Genomic DNA, 14,730 nt, shown 5'->3' with positions numbered 1-14,730 from the left:
ATAAAAAATATTTTTTTTCCTGTGTTTAAAGGCTTTACATCAATAGGCGGCTCATCTTTTCGACAATGCTCATTAATTTAAGGGCTTTTTCTTAATAATTTTGTCTCCGACCAAAAAAAAAAAATTTTTTGTCTTGACATAAGCAAAATTACTAAAATATCGTACTAGGTATCACATCAGCCTGTCGGGGTCAAAGGTTTTTTTTTTCCTTTTCCTCCTGCTTTATTCAAAATAGGCGAGTTACATGGTCAAACAACAAAAAGGCACGTATTATCATTTTTCTGAAAAATAATTTTTTGAAATAATTTTTCAAAAATATCAAACTTTTCGTGAAACAAATACAGTCTTTTTAATTTCGTGTCTTTATGTTTTCCAATTGCATTTAAACCGAAGCAATCTTGCAAGTGAATTAACATTTAAGTATGTGATTACTAGTTGAAGGAACACCGTTGAACAATATTGAGTTAAAAATTTGAAAATAATTAGATGCTCCAAGTCTCACTTGTTGAGAATTTCATTATTATTTCCAAAGAAAGATACATTGACAACGGTCATCAATCAATCAGTGGTTAATTTGCACACACAGTTCATGTAATGCATCTTAACACGGTCGCCAATTTTTTTTTTTTTGAGATCTTGAAGTAGATTTCATTTGATTTTCTGAATCAACATGAGTTAGTTAACGGAAAAGTTGTCCGAGCCTTTGTGTTTAGATGAATTCCATGTAAAATTTAGTGTTGCATAGAAGATTGACCCTTTGCTGGAACAACCATATAGGACGTGGGCTACATATGAATTATTTGCATAACTTAAGATTTTCTTTAGCGAAAATGAGAGATAATTTCGGTGACATACCTTTAATTAGCAGATGATATTGACATCACGAAAGAATATTGAGTGGCATCTCGCTATAAACATAACCTCAACTTCAACAAGTAAATAATGAGGTGTCCGAAATTCTTTTGGTCCTCGACTAATATCTCAAATTTACATTATCTCAACACTATGAAAAGTTTATCGAAACAATGTTGGCCCCCAAATCCTGCGCCATAACTATATACAATATATGTTCGAATTGATGTTAAAGTTAGGCCCATTCTATTTTATATTTATAGGTGAAAATGGATATGAGTTGAGTTGGAGTTTTGAAATAGACGCTCTTCACTCCGGTTAGAGCATAAATCCACTGACGCCTCTTGATTCGTGAATCGTCACGACGTGTCCGTATAAAACAATTAACCATCTCTAATCAAGAAGATCATATCCTTTTATTGCACATTGACAACAAATGACAAGAATGAAAGAACAAAGTAGCTAACTTGTCATCTCCACTCACAAGAGTCCTTTTATCCTTGTCCGGTTTTCTCCTTTCGAAACAGATTGGTCTTGACCTTCATTTTGGAGTCGTATGGTTATATCAACCCACTCGTATAAGGCACGCTCGTCTGAGGCAACCAGTTGTCCCCGAGCAAGAAGCTCGGCACCGTGAAGTTTGCTGCATCCATGGCATTGATCACGTGGTACCCAGGCCACATGACCCGGTTCGTGGTGTTCGATCTGGGCCCAGTATTGTTATACTCAGCGTAATATAGAGTGCTCAGAGCGAAGTCCTCATCCCAGATTTGCCACCCGACGGGATTAATTAGACTATCCATGAAGCTTTGCATGTACACTGCCTTGAGTACTGCTTCCAAGGCCTACCCAAATATGTCTGCACAGAGGTATTGCTTGAGGCCAAGTCGTCAGCCACCCTGATGGTGTAATTGTGAATGAGCGTGCCCGTGTTTTGGTTCATGTCCATTCACCCCTTGGTGGTGATCATGTTGGATTGGCCGCTTATTGGGAGGCGAGGGTAGAGGTTACAGTTTTGGAACACAACGGCTGCGTTGCCAAAGATGAAGTCGATTGTGCCATAAAAATCGCACTCCCGGTAAAAATGCCTTAGGGAGTGCGTGTAAAGTGTTTATTGGTACGCCTCGAAGCTGCAGCCGTAGAACACCAATAGGTCAGCTCCACTACGGATGACCACAACTTGGTACTTCTGCGGCCCGGCCGTGTTCCCAAAGGTCATGTTTACTGCCGCAAAATTTGGTGCTACCACGGCCGCAATAGCAATTATGAATACATGAGATCGATCTCTATCGTTATGATAGAGTTTAGAGATAATTAAATCTTAGTCTAACTATATCAAATCCAATTGTGGAGACATGTTAGTTAAGGCGGAAAAAAGTGCTAAAAAAGTCATAAATCTATTGCACTTGTGCCAATTCAGTATTAGATTTTTCAATTGTTGACGATTTGCTAATGTAGTCCATTCGATCAATTTTGATCAGAAATCGCTGACATGAACGTCAGCCCTCCTACGTGGCATGATTGGCTCTAATGCGGACAAATTTTACAAATTTTTTTATATTTTTTGATTTTTTCTTTTCTTTTTTTTTCTTTTTTATTACAACTCTGGGTTGGCGAGGGTCACGCCTTCGCCTGTTGGTTGGTGAGGTCACGAGCCCACATTTGGGAAAAAAAGAAAGGAAAGATAAATAAAGTAATAAAAATTTAAAAATTTTATCCACATCAGTGCCGACTTTACCATATAGAATGGCCCAAATCCATGTTATTGTTTTTTGGCTAAAATTGGCCGGATGGATTATGTTGGCAAATTGTCAAAATGTTTATGACTAAATGGCACAATTGAAAGATTTATAACTGAATTGGCACAAATGCAATAAGTTTAAGGCTCCATTTGTTTCGCGGAAAATAACTTCCAGGAAAACATTTTTCGGGTTTTTCGGTGTTTGTTTCATGGAAAATAAACTTGCCATGGAAAACACTTTCCCTCACTAGACAAAACACCTTCAAAAGCGGGGACAATGTTTTCCTCTTTAAATAAAAGAGGAAAAAATTTTCCCCCCTCATTCTTTCATCATTCATTATAATTATTTTTATTTAAATTTTTTGAAATTCTAATTTTTTATTATTTGTAATTATCTTTATTTTTATTTTTTAGTTTTTATTTTTCTTTTCTATCTTCTTCTCGGCCGGTCGCCGGTGAGCTCGAGCCTCGCCAGATCAGGCGAGATTGAGCCTCACCTGTGGCCGATCGCTGGCCGCTGCCGGCCGAGGAAGAATAAGAAGGAAAAAAAAAAAAAAGAAAATTAAAAATTAAAAATATTTTTTTAAAAATAAAAATAAAAAATTATTAAAAGTAGTGCAAGGTGGAAAATATTTTCCGAGAATTTTTCATATTTCAATCGAACACCGGAAAATTGTGCCATTTTCTAGGAAAATGGCTTCCTACAAAATATTTTCCAGAAACATAACATTTTCGGCGAAACGATGGAGCCTAAGACTTTTTTGATACTTTTCCCAGTTGAGGCAGCATAATTCAAAATTAATTTAGTTGGTGAACCACCCAATACTTTAATAATGAGTTCCCTGTCCTGCTTCCCGTCATGGAAAAGTTTAAATGAGGAACCCAATAAACTATTATGAAACTTCAAAAATCCTTTTTTCTAAATTCTTTTTAGGTAGAAAGAAAATCACTTATATCCAATTGATCAAATACATATATAGCACCTACATTACGCTAAGGTTGCAGAGAATGCAAAGTGCAAAGTGCAAAGTGCAGCCATACCAAATGTTGCGGAGTTAAATGTGGTCCACCCATCAGCCATGCTCTGGTTGCCAGTGATCACCGTCTGATTGATGCCGTCTCCGATCATCATGAGATAATTCTTGTTGTTGGCAATGGACATATACTCCTCGTAAATACCGGCGATCACATATATCAAGAAATACCCACTTGTGCCGTTAGTGTTGTTCGGAGCTGCAGTGACCGCATCGTTGATGGTTATAAAGTTCCCGGTCCCATCTTGGCTTACCACCACGATGTCGTTGACCAAGATCGAATCATACCCACTCGATTGAAGGAGTGTCCTCCTCGTCACTGAGTCGTAAATTTCTCGTGTTCAACTCGACATCTTGAATGACATGCGGCCGTTCTGGAATGGCAGCTTCCGGCTCTTCGGCTGCCATGCGCCAGCACTGCCCTTACCCTTCTTCTTTTTCGGGACCCAGGACCTCATGAAAAGCACAAGCGAGATGCTATATAGCTTGGTGTCGTCGGCAAGCAGCACGGAGAGGCTTTTTGTCATGCTCCATGCTGAGGCAGTCGATTGGAGACCATCGAGGCTTGTCATCTCATTGGTCAAAATTGCACTAAGTAGGGTTTGAATGTCGTCAGCCTTGAGCGTCAGGAGGGCCGAGCTCGTTGCGTCGATGGCCTGGAAGGAACTGAGGAGGAAGTTGAGGTTGAGCGAGGCAAGGAAGCGGCAATCCTCAAGGGCGCGGAGGGTAGGAATAGTGAGGGAGGCCTGCCTGGCGAGGTACTTGTCAACCAGGGCGAGGAAATTGCGGGCCTGCGAGAGGGACTTGTGCACGGAGGAGCGGCCGTAGTAATAGATGTCCCCGCTGTCATTGCTTGGCAGGTTGGATCTGCAAATGGAAGGGTAAGGAGTGGACATGCTTATCGTCCCGGTCGAGACGAGGCTGGTATAGACAATGTCGGCACACGCGAAACCTAGAGAGGCCAAGGATGGAAGAACAAGAAGGAGAGGGAACAGCACGAAAGTGGGTGTGCTTGCCATTGCTGGAAAAAGAGATGGTTTAGAGAGTTGTGATTAATGGTGGATTAGGTTTAGTTTCGTTGGCTTTTATAGAGCGAGAGCGAGAGAGATGGTTATGTCTTCGTATTGTGATTGCTAGCTGGAGAATTTTTTAAAGTCAACCGCAATGGAATTCAGAGAAAAGGCGTATCGATCTCGAGCTAGCTTTCAATGCAAAATTTTAGGACACGAAGAAAGATGGGAAGTCAGGAGGGTGCGTGGGCCTTTGTTTGTTCCTTACCTTATATGGTTTTACCAGAAGAAACAACGTGTTCATTAATATGCTCGGACAAGAAAAAGCAAATCGAATCCACTATCATTCCCAAGCTGACATCTATATACTTGGTTTGGAGGAGGCGAATTTAGACATGAGAGTTACAAACAGGATCCATCTATAGATCTTTCAAGGGCTTGCTGGCAAGAACTTTACTTTTCATAGCGTGCACAAGGCGCGGAAAACAGTTTCTACCAACACTAATCGTAAAGGAAATGTATGCATATTCATTTTTCGTGATTGCGCTCGCAATTTTTTACACGGTCCGAAAATGGGCTGCGGTAGACCTTCGGAACGGGCCATGGACACAAATTGGGCCATTACACCAAGCCATTTTCATTAAAAGAACTTTCAAGAACCCCCTAACTTCAACTAAAGCCACAACAAGTCCAGCTTTCATTGTGAACATACTAAGCCCAAGACCCTGTATCCATTATGAACGAAAGTGGCCTATTTATCATCATGCTAACACTAAGCCCAAAACCTTTGTGACCGCACCATACGCCTATTCGGTATTCACTAGGCTCCGTTCGTTTGGCGGAAAATATTCTCCTTTTGGAAAATATTTTTCCGGAAGTCATTTTCCTTGAAAATGTTTTCCCGGAACATAATTTTCCGGTGTTCGGCGACCAATATGAAAAAGTTTCTGAATATTTTTCACGGCGGTGGCGACGGCGGTGGTGGCCGTGCCGACGGCGGCGGCGGTGACCGACGCGCGGCGGCGGCCCGAGACCGAAGGGCGGCGCCGGCGACCGAGCGGGCGACCGGCGGCGGCGCGGCCGGCGATCACGGCGGCGGCGGCCGGCGATCGGGCGGCGGTACCGGCGACCGGGCGGCGGGGCGGCGCGGCGGGCGCCGGCGACTGGCGGCGGCGGTGCGGCGGGCCGGGACGGCTGGCGGCGGCGGCGGCGCTGGCGACCGGCGGCGGCGGCGGCGCCGGCGCACCGGCGGCCGGGCGACTGAGGCGGTGGTGGTCTACGACCTTAGTGAAGAAGAGAAGAAGAAGAAGCTCCGGAAAATGATTTCCGCTTTTGAAGAAGCGGAAGTCATTTTCCATAGACTTAGGCTATTTTGTGAAGGGGGGAAGGAAAATATTTTTCCACGGAAAACGTTTTCCGCCCCCCGAACACCGGAAAACCCGGAAAATATTTTCCGGAAGAATATTTTCCGCCAAACGAACGGAGCCTAAGTCTAAGTTAAGTTTATCCGATAAACCCAATTAAACCTAAAGCTCATTAAACCCATAATTCAACACCTACAGCTATCTCAGCGTCGTCTTCCCCCATCTCACAAACACCTTCATCCTCCTTTTCCTTTACGGGCACGTTTAAATTCAATATATTTATTATTTGTTATCATATCTGGATATTCAGAGATTGTTTTATCATCATCAAATATGGGAAGATTGTTTGAAAAATTCCTTATATTATTTTTACGATGACCAAGACAATCAAAGGCTTTTAATGTGTATTAGTTGAATAGTACCGGGTGACATATGCATAAGTCAGTATGCAGATGATGACCAAGATAATCAAAGGCTACTAATGTGAGGAATTCATTGGATTAATTTCCAAAAAAGTCCTAAACATACTATACTAGTGCCAATTTAGTTTTAAACTTTTAATTTGGCCAATTTAATCATGAACTTTTTGACAATTTGCCAATGTAGTCATTCCAACCAATTTTAGCCGAAAATCGCTGACATGGATGCCAGTTGTCTTACGTCGCACGACCGACGCTGACATAGATGGAAATTTTTAATTTTTTATATGTTATTTTATTTTTTTCCACTGTGACTGGCGAGAGCGCGAAGGTCTCAAGGGCCTCTTTCCTATGACTGGTGAGGTCTACCCTAGGTGAGGCCCCAGTGCCTTCGCCAGCCACTATGGAAAAAAATATAAAAATCAGAAATTCTTTTGAAAAATTACAACAAAAAAATATTCACGTTAATGTCAATCGTGCTACGTAGAACGGTCAGCATCCACATCGGCGGTTTCTGACCAAAATTGATCAGAAAGACTATATTGGCAAATCGTCAAAATGTTTAGAAAAATTGGCCAAATTGAAAGGTTTAAGACTCAATTGGCACAAGTGCAATAGATTTATGACTATTTTGATAATCTTCGCGTTATCCATTTTTATTTAATAAATCATCTTTCTAAATAGAATAATTTGATTGGGAGGATGAACACGTGCTACTTTTGAAATATGTATGAATTTGCTTTCATGAGACTCTTATGTATCAGAGCATCCAATATCTAACATCTTCATGACTGCACATTGATTTAATTAGACCCATCCTACTCGATCAAGTCAATAACCATCAAAAGTTCATTAAAATTATGTAGGCCCCCATCATGAAATCCAGCGTTATGACTATATACAATATATTTCGAATTGGTGTTAAAGTTAGGCCCATTCTTTTTTTATATTCAGGGGAAAAAGGATATGAGTTGACTTGGAGTTTTGAAATGGAGTACAATCCACCGACGCTGTTGACTCCGGTTAGAGCACAAATCCACCGACGCCTCTTGATTCGTGAATCGTCACGACGTCTTCGTGTACGATATACAATATTTTTTTAATGAAATAACAATCAATCTTCTATATTCGAGAAGATCATATCATTTATTGAACATTGGAAATAAATAACAAGAATGAAAGAACAAATGTAGCTAATTTGTCATCTCCACTTAGGAGAGTTCTTTCTCGCTGTCTTTTCCTCTCAAAATAGATTCATTCAACCTCCAATTTGTAGGGGGATGGTTATATCAACCCGTTCATATAAGGCACGCCCGTTTGAGGCAACCAGTCGTCCCCGAGCAAGAAGCTTGACACCGTGAAGTTCACCGCATCCGTGGCATTGATCATGTGGTACCCGGGCCACGTGACCCGATTCGTGATGCTCGATCCAGGTCCGGTATTGTTATACTCCGCATAGTACAGAGTGCTCAACGCAAAGTCCCCATCCCAAATTTGCCACCCGGCGGGATTTATTAGACTATCCATGAAGCTTTGCATGTACACTGTCCTCGAGTACTGCTTCCACGGCCTCCCCAGATACGTCTGCACAGAGGTATTGCTTGAGGCCAGGTCGTTAGCCGCCTTGATAATGCAGTTGTGAATGGACGTGCCCGTGTTCTGGTTCACGTCTGTCCGGCCCTGGGCGGTGATCATGTTGGATTGGCCGCTCATTGGGAGGCGGGGGTAGAGGTTGCAATTCTGGAAGACGACGGCTGCGTTGCCAAAGATGAAGTCGACCGTGCCATAAATATCGCACTCCCGATAGAACTGCCTCAAAGAGTGTGTGTAGAGAGTGTCTTGGTACGCCTCGAAACTGCAACTATAGAACATCGATAGGTCAGCTCCACTGCGGACGGCCACAGCTTGATGCTTTGCTGGCCCGGCCGTGTTCCGAAAGGTCATGTTTACCGCCACAAAATTTGGTGCCACCACGGCTGCAATAGTGATAATGAATTAATGACATCGATCTCCATTATTATAGTAGAATTTGAAGATGAGACTGGACAACAAAGAAATTTAATGAAATTTACGATAATATGCTCTTGATTTGTTCTTTTACTTTGTTTTATGGGCCTGAAAATAAGCTTTAGCTTATTGAATGCCTTTACTTGCTTTAAGATAAAGTATACAACTTTTGTAAGTGACATTTGACGAAAAATAATGCTCCATTTGATAGATATACTAATTAAATCTTAGTATGACTCTATCAAATGCCAATAGTGGAGACATGTCAGTTAAGGCAGCAGAATTTAAAAATTAATTTAGTTGGTGAACCGCCCAATAGCTTAATAATGAGTTCCCTGTGCCGTTTCCCGCCCTGGAAAGTTCTAAATAAGCAACCCAATAAATTATTATGAAACTTCTGAATCAATTTTTGTCAATTATTATTAATTAGAAGGATCGATCACTTATATCCAATTACTTAAATAGAAATATAGTACCTACGTAACGCTAAGGCTGCAGAAAATCCATATGCAAAGTGCAGTCTTACCGAATGTTGCAGAATTGAACGTGGTCCACCCATCGACCACGTTCCGGTTGCCGGTAATCACCGTTTGGTTGATGCCGTCTCCGATCATCATGAGATACTTCTTATTCTTGGCAATGGACACATACTCCTCATAAACACCGGCAGTTACATATATCAAGAAATACCCACTCTTGCCATCAGTGTTGTTTGGAGCCGCCGCGACCGCGTCGTTGATGGTTGTGAAGTTCCCAGTCCCATCCTGGCTCACCACCACCATATCGCTGACCAAGACAGAATCGTCCCCGCTCGATTGAAGGAGTGTCCTCCTTGTGACCGACTCGTAAATTCCTCGTGTACGACTCGACATCGTGAACGACATGCGGCCATTCTGGAATGGTAGCTGCCGGCTCTTCGGCTGCCGCACGCCAGTGCCGCCGTTGCCTTTCTTCTTCTTCGGGACCCAGCCCCTCGTGAAGAGCGCAAGCGAGACGCTGGACAACTTCGTGTCATTGGCAAGCGGCACGGAGAGGCCGTTCTTCACGCTCCACGCAGAGGCAGTTGACTGGAGGCCATCGAGGCATGTTATCTGATTGGTCAAAACAGCACTAAGTACGGTCTGAACGTCATCAGCCTTGAGAACCGAGAGGGCCGAGCTCGTCGCGTTGACGGCCTGGAAGGAACTGAGGAGGAAGTCGAGGTTGAGCGAGGCGAGGAAGCGGCAGTCCTCAAGGGCACGGACGGCAGGAATGGTGAGGGAGGCCTGCCGGGCGAGGTACTTGTCAACCAGGGCGAGGAACTTGCTGGCCTGCGAGAGGGACTTGCGCACGGAGGAGCGGCCAAAGTAGTAGATGTCGCCGGTGTCGTTGCTCGGCAGGTTGGATCTGCAAATGGAAGGGTAAGGAGTGGACATGCATATCGTCCCGGTCGAGACGAGGCTGGTCGAGGCAATGTCAGCACCCGCGAAGCTTAGGGAGGCCAAGAACGGATGAACAAGAAGGAGAGGTAGGAGCACGAAAATGGGCGAGCTTGCCATTGCTGGAAAAAAGAGATGGTTTAGAGGGCTGTGATGAATGGTGGATTAGGTTTAGTTTCATTGGCTTTTATAGAGAGAGAGAGCGAGAGAGAGAGAGATGTAATGTCTTCGTATTGTGATTGCTAGCTGGAATTTAACCGGAGCGGAATTCAGAGAAAAAAGCGCGTCGATCTCGAGTTCGCTTTCCATGCAAAATTTTTGGACGCGAAGAAAGACAGGAAGTCAAGTGCGGTGCCGTGGGTCTTCGCTTATTTCTTTATTTTATATGGTTTTACCAGAAGAAATAACGTATTTGCATGAGCCCTTTGTGTTGACGTCAACGTACGTACGAGATGTACAGTTTGTTAATAAATGCTCGGGCAAGAAAAAGCAAACTCGAACTCGCTATCATTCCCAAGCTTAGGTTTTCGAGGAGGCGAATTTAGACATGAGAGCTAAAAGAAAGGATCCGTCTAGATCTTCAAAGGGCTTGCTTGCTTGTAAAGTTGCAAGGACTTTACTAAAATGAGAAGTCATTTCACGTAAAATTTGGAATCTACCATCGAGTACAGATTTTTTATTTTTTAGAACCTAGAACCTACCTGTTAAAATCTAGAACCTACCCTGTCACAGGTTCCAAGGTAAGTCTCAGAATCTAGCAAGTTTTTTTTTTTTGCATTTTTAATTAAACAAAACAAAAATGAACGCAACAATACTAAACAAGCTTGTCATTCATCAAAGAAAATACAAAAGACTAGTTTTCCTAGCATTATGGTTCAAATAAATGTAACTAAAATGAGAAGTCATCGAGTGAATCGATATTAGGGGTGAGCAATTCTACGTTCCGTATAGGTTCCACCCATGATAATAGATTCCTCATTTTTTTGAACTTGGAACTTACCCTATCACAGGTTCGAGGGTTGGTTCTAGAGTCTACTCAGGTTCCACCTGTATTATTAATTGAACAATTGCAGTGAATCATCACCTTTAATAACCACTACTTACTGCTATGATTCACTAACCACAACTTATATTTAGACACACAAATAATATGAAACATTAACAAGTCATAAAATGAAAGTTCAAACTAATGGTTCGAGATCATATACTCATCATCTAATACCATAAAATACCGCAGGATCACGTGAAGACAGGTTCCAGGTTCCACCTACCTAGAACTTGGAACTTACTCGTCAAAACAGATTTCCAAATTTTTGGAACCTAGAACCTACCATGCATACCTTGAAACTTGGAACCTACAGGTTCTCATTGGTCAGGTTCACAGGTTCTAAGGTAGAACTTGGAACCATGCTCACCCCTAGCGTGCACAAGGCGCGGAAAACAGTTTCCACTAACACTATTTAATAAAGGAGACGTATGCATATTGATTTTTCGTGATTGCATTCGCAATTTTTTGAATGATACCGAGAATTTTCTTTTGTTGCTACTTTATGGAGGATTAGTTATACTTCCTTATATGTAACAAAAGTGAAAGATTAATTTATTCACTCGGTTTGCTTCTTAATAGGATAAATAAATTTTCGTCACACGAGTGTTTTGTCAAAATGAAAATAAGGATCGAGATTATATTAAATTAGAGGCTAGCCGCACATGTTCAAGTCGCCTGGACTACTTCGTCGACAATATTGCCTAGGCTCCTTTGCCGTCATCGCCTCTTTGTCACTGGCTACCTCTCTCCCTGATATGTGAGACCCATGAACATCTCTCTCTCTCTCTCTCTCTCTCTCTCTCTCTCTCTCTCTCTCTCTCTCTCTCTCTCTCTCTCTCTCTCTCTCTCTCTCTCTCTCTCTCTCTCTCTCTCTCTCTCTCTCTCTCTCTCTCTCTCTCTCATTTTGTTTCCCAAAGTGCTTGGCTAGGTTTAGATTGAACTATCGATGGGCGCCTTTACGTTACATCTCTAAATGAGAGCAATAAGAAATGATGACGGAATAAAGTTTATTTGATGAATTATTATTGAGGTGAGCATGTCAGGGTGTTAGGCGAAAGAAATCCCACATTGGGGATGCAGCGTATAGTGGAGAGATTAATATAATTTAGTCATACTGCTAATTAGGGGCTTAAATTTTTGAGGAAAAGTGCATCTAACTAGACATTTTAATGGGCTCTAGTTTTAGCTTCCTATCGTTGATCTAAAGGCATCGGACTTATCAAAACTAATTATTTTTCAGGGGGTAGGCTCAAATATGTGTGGGTCATGTTTAGTAATTATCTCAAGGAATGAATCTTGAATGTAACTCCCTATTGAGGTGGCGGATGGGTGCACGTAAGGTGAAAAACTTAAAATATCATAATTGACCTATGATTTATCAGCTAAAATTTGATTATCTTCTCAAATTAAGGTATTTATGTTTTTGTCGTGCGCCCTAACAATTGTCATCGACTTCATGGGGCTCAACTTCCCTGTTGCAACTCATTGATTGCACGTGCTAATGAAAAGGGCAAAAAAAGGACAAATAATTGGAGCCGATGAAGGCGAATCCTTGCAATTACACCCCTCACCTAATCCATAAAATAATTAAAGCGAGATTTTGAATATCAGAAAATCTTGATCTAAGACACGGACGACTTGAACTGGTGGATGGAAGAGTAGCTACTTTTTGAAATAATCGTTAAAAAACATCATTAAATACTCTCGGGTGCGTGGAGAGAGAGTGTCGGTGGGCCTTGGTCTTTCTTTTTGAGGTGTGGGAAATTTGAGAAATAAAATTGCAATTTGATAAATTATGCATCGGTAAAAAATATAATTTAAAATTCATTGTAACAAGTGATGACGATCATCGTAGATTTTGAAATGTGAAGAGAATATTCGAAATGGGAAGTAAAGACCAACATAATATTTGTAATTTTTTCAATTTTTTTTTGTTTAAAGTAATGTGAGAGTGGATTAGTTAAGGTCTATTGGCTGCAACGTCGTTGGATTTGTGTGCAATGGAGTCCACAAAATCCAAAATGGTGAGAGACCCCACAATCTGCGTTAACCATAAAAAGAAATGGTGCGGAGTTTGAATATGTTATCATCATAGTACGTATTAAAGTGGAGGGTTTGAAAATCCGACAGCGAGCAGATAATATGAATGTCTTAAAAATATATTCATTAGTACTCATCAGGAACTTGTTAAGATTTTTCAAGCGACTTCATTAAAATGTGTATTCTTCCATTTTCAGAATGTCTTAAAAAGTGTTATTTCAAATTTTGGTAATTCAATTGGAACCCTAAAATCATTTGTTAACAAGACCCTTTACTCAAACAATAATGACCGCATTAATTGTAAAGTTCACATTTTAGAAATATATCTCAAACTATTAACAAGTATCGTGAAATTGTAAGGACATTCTTTAAAATTTTTCATATGAATAATATGTCACAAGAATTAAAACGATTTTCACATACGCCCAAAAGCACCACATGCTTTCAAGAAATGTTGGGGAGCCAGAAATCTCTCGAGAAGTGGGGAATTCTACATACGCTCGCCTAATTAGTTCATTTAACATTTGCCATAGCTTCATGTGGAAAAGAACGCCATATATAAAAAGTGATATATTAACATTTTCTTTTCTTTCTATATTTGATTAAGATAAAAGCAACAAAGAGTGCTATTAAATAAAATTCACAAGTAGAGTATAACAATGGCATCGCAAGAGTTATTCTTTTGAAAGAAAATTCACAAACTCGACATGTAATAATATGTTTATAATCTTTATATGTATGCCAAGTTGCAATCTAGGAATTTCCTATTGGCCTACTTGCAATCTTTCGTTTAGGGGAAGTTGAGTTGGATAATTAATCACTTGTCAAGTCAATGTGGATGCAAGCATTCTCTCGTTTGACTAAGTGCACCGCCAAGCGTGTGAAAGCTGCCGGATATTATCTCGTGTTCTATACGTCCTCCAATTGGGCATTTGTTAGTTCTAGCCCCACCATCTAGTCTTTAGTTTGTGAAACGAAAGTGAAACTCTACGTGCACGTCAAGCCTTATGTTGCGGTGCGATTTGAGGAGCCTTATGTTGCGGTGCGATTTGAGGAGGTGCAATTGTCAAAATGACATTGTTTTTTACGGAAATTACAACGATACCGTTTGAAAGGGGGGAGATGAATGTTGTCTTCGTGTGACACAATCCTGGGAGTCCCATGCCGATCGATTTGTTTTGGGTTCTTCTGGTGCAATTGTATGTGTGAGTCGAACAAGGCGCTACAAGTACTGCTCATCCCATGGGATGTCCCCTGGTTTAGAGATAAGTGGGATGTTTCGTGTGTCTAGGGTTTGCTCATCAAAGGTGGATTTCCTTGTCGAAAAAAAATCTACTAGTTTTATCTTGGAAGGATCGGTTTATAGTAACACCCTTTTATGATGTTTAGCTCACCGACCCAAACATTGCATTGCAACTTTAAGAAAAAAAATGAGAGATGGGTCAATTCACCTCATAGCAATAAAGTTAGGCAGGTCTGAGTTTACTCAATTTTTCGAGAGTATTCAATGAAAGATTAACACATGATGAGTTGGCTCATGTTAGAAAATTACATATGATCTTTCACAAAAACCCAACTCATCCACCTCTCTCACTTCCTCATCCTCATTCTCATAGACCAGCCACCACCGCTATCTCTTGCCATAGACACTACCGCTGCTGGAAAAACCAGTGTTGTCCACCGCCGGCATCTCTACGATTACCACCGCCACTGGCTCCCCCAACCACCCACATTGTTGTAAGTATTTGTATATCTACCTACAATTTTCACCTTACAGAGCGACATTTATATCTAATA

The 14,730-nt window shown here is 41.3% G+C and overlaps 2 protein-coding genes and 1 pseudogene across 2 annotated transcripts in view; 1 reads left to right on the top strand and 2 right to left on the bottom strand.

Annotated features, from left to right (window-relative positions):
• LOC115676192 (pectinesterase-like) overlaps positions 1-14,730 on the top strand; it is a 41,947-nt gene that overhangs the window by 3,690 nt on the left and 23,527 nt on the right. The window lies entirely within an intron of this gene.
• LOC115662651 (probable pectinesterase/pectinesterase inhibitor 7) lies at positions 1,413-4,646 on the bottom strand (annotated as a pseudogene).
• LOC115662653 (probable pectinesterase/pectinesterase inhibitor 7) lies at positions 7,523-9,990 on the bottom strand. Its single transcript, XM_030584764.2, has 2 exons — positions 8,954-9,990; positions 7,523-8,396 (listed from the first exon to the last, which is right to left on the bottom strand). Exons 1-2 carry the CDS (start codon positions 9,963-9,965, stop codon positions 7,705-7,707), a joined length of 1,704 nt encoding a protein of 567 aa, XP_030440624.2. The 5' UTR covers positions 9,966-9,990; the 3' UTR covers positions 7,523-7,704.

Source organism: Syzygium oleosum, unplaced genomic scaffold, assembly GCF_021117445.2.
Source record: "Syzygium oleosum isolate NSW1041296 unplaced genomic scaffold, Sole_v2.1 Sole_v2.01, whole genome shotgun sequence".
Classification (NCBI taxonomy): Eukaryota; Viridiplantae; Streptophyta; class Magnoliopsida; order Myrtales; family Myrtaceae; genus Syzygium; species Syzygium oleosum.
This window is presented reverse-complemented; position numbering and strand designations above follow the sequence as displayed.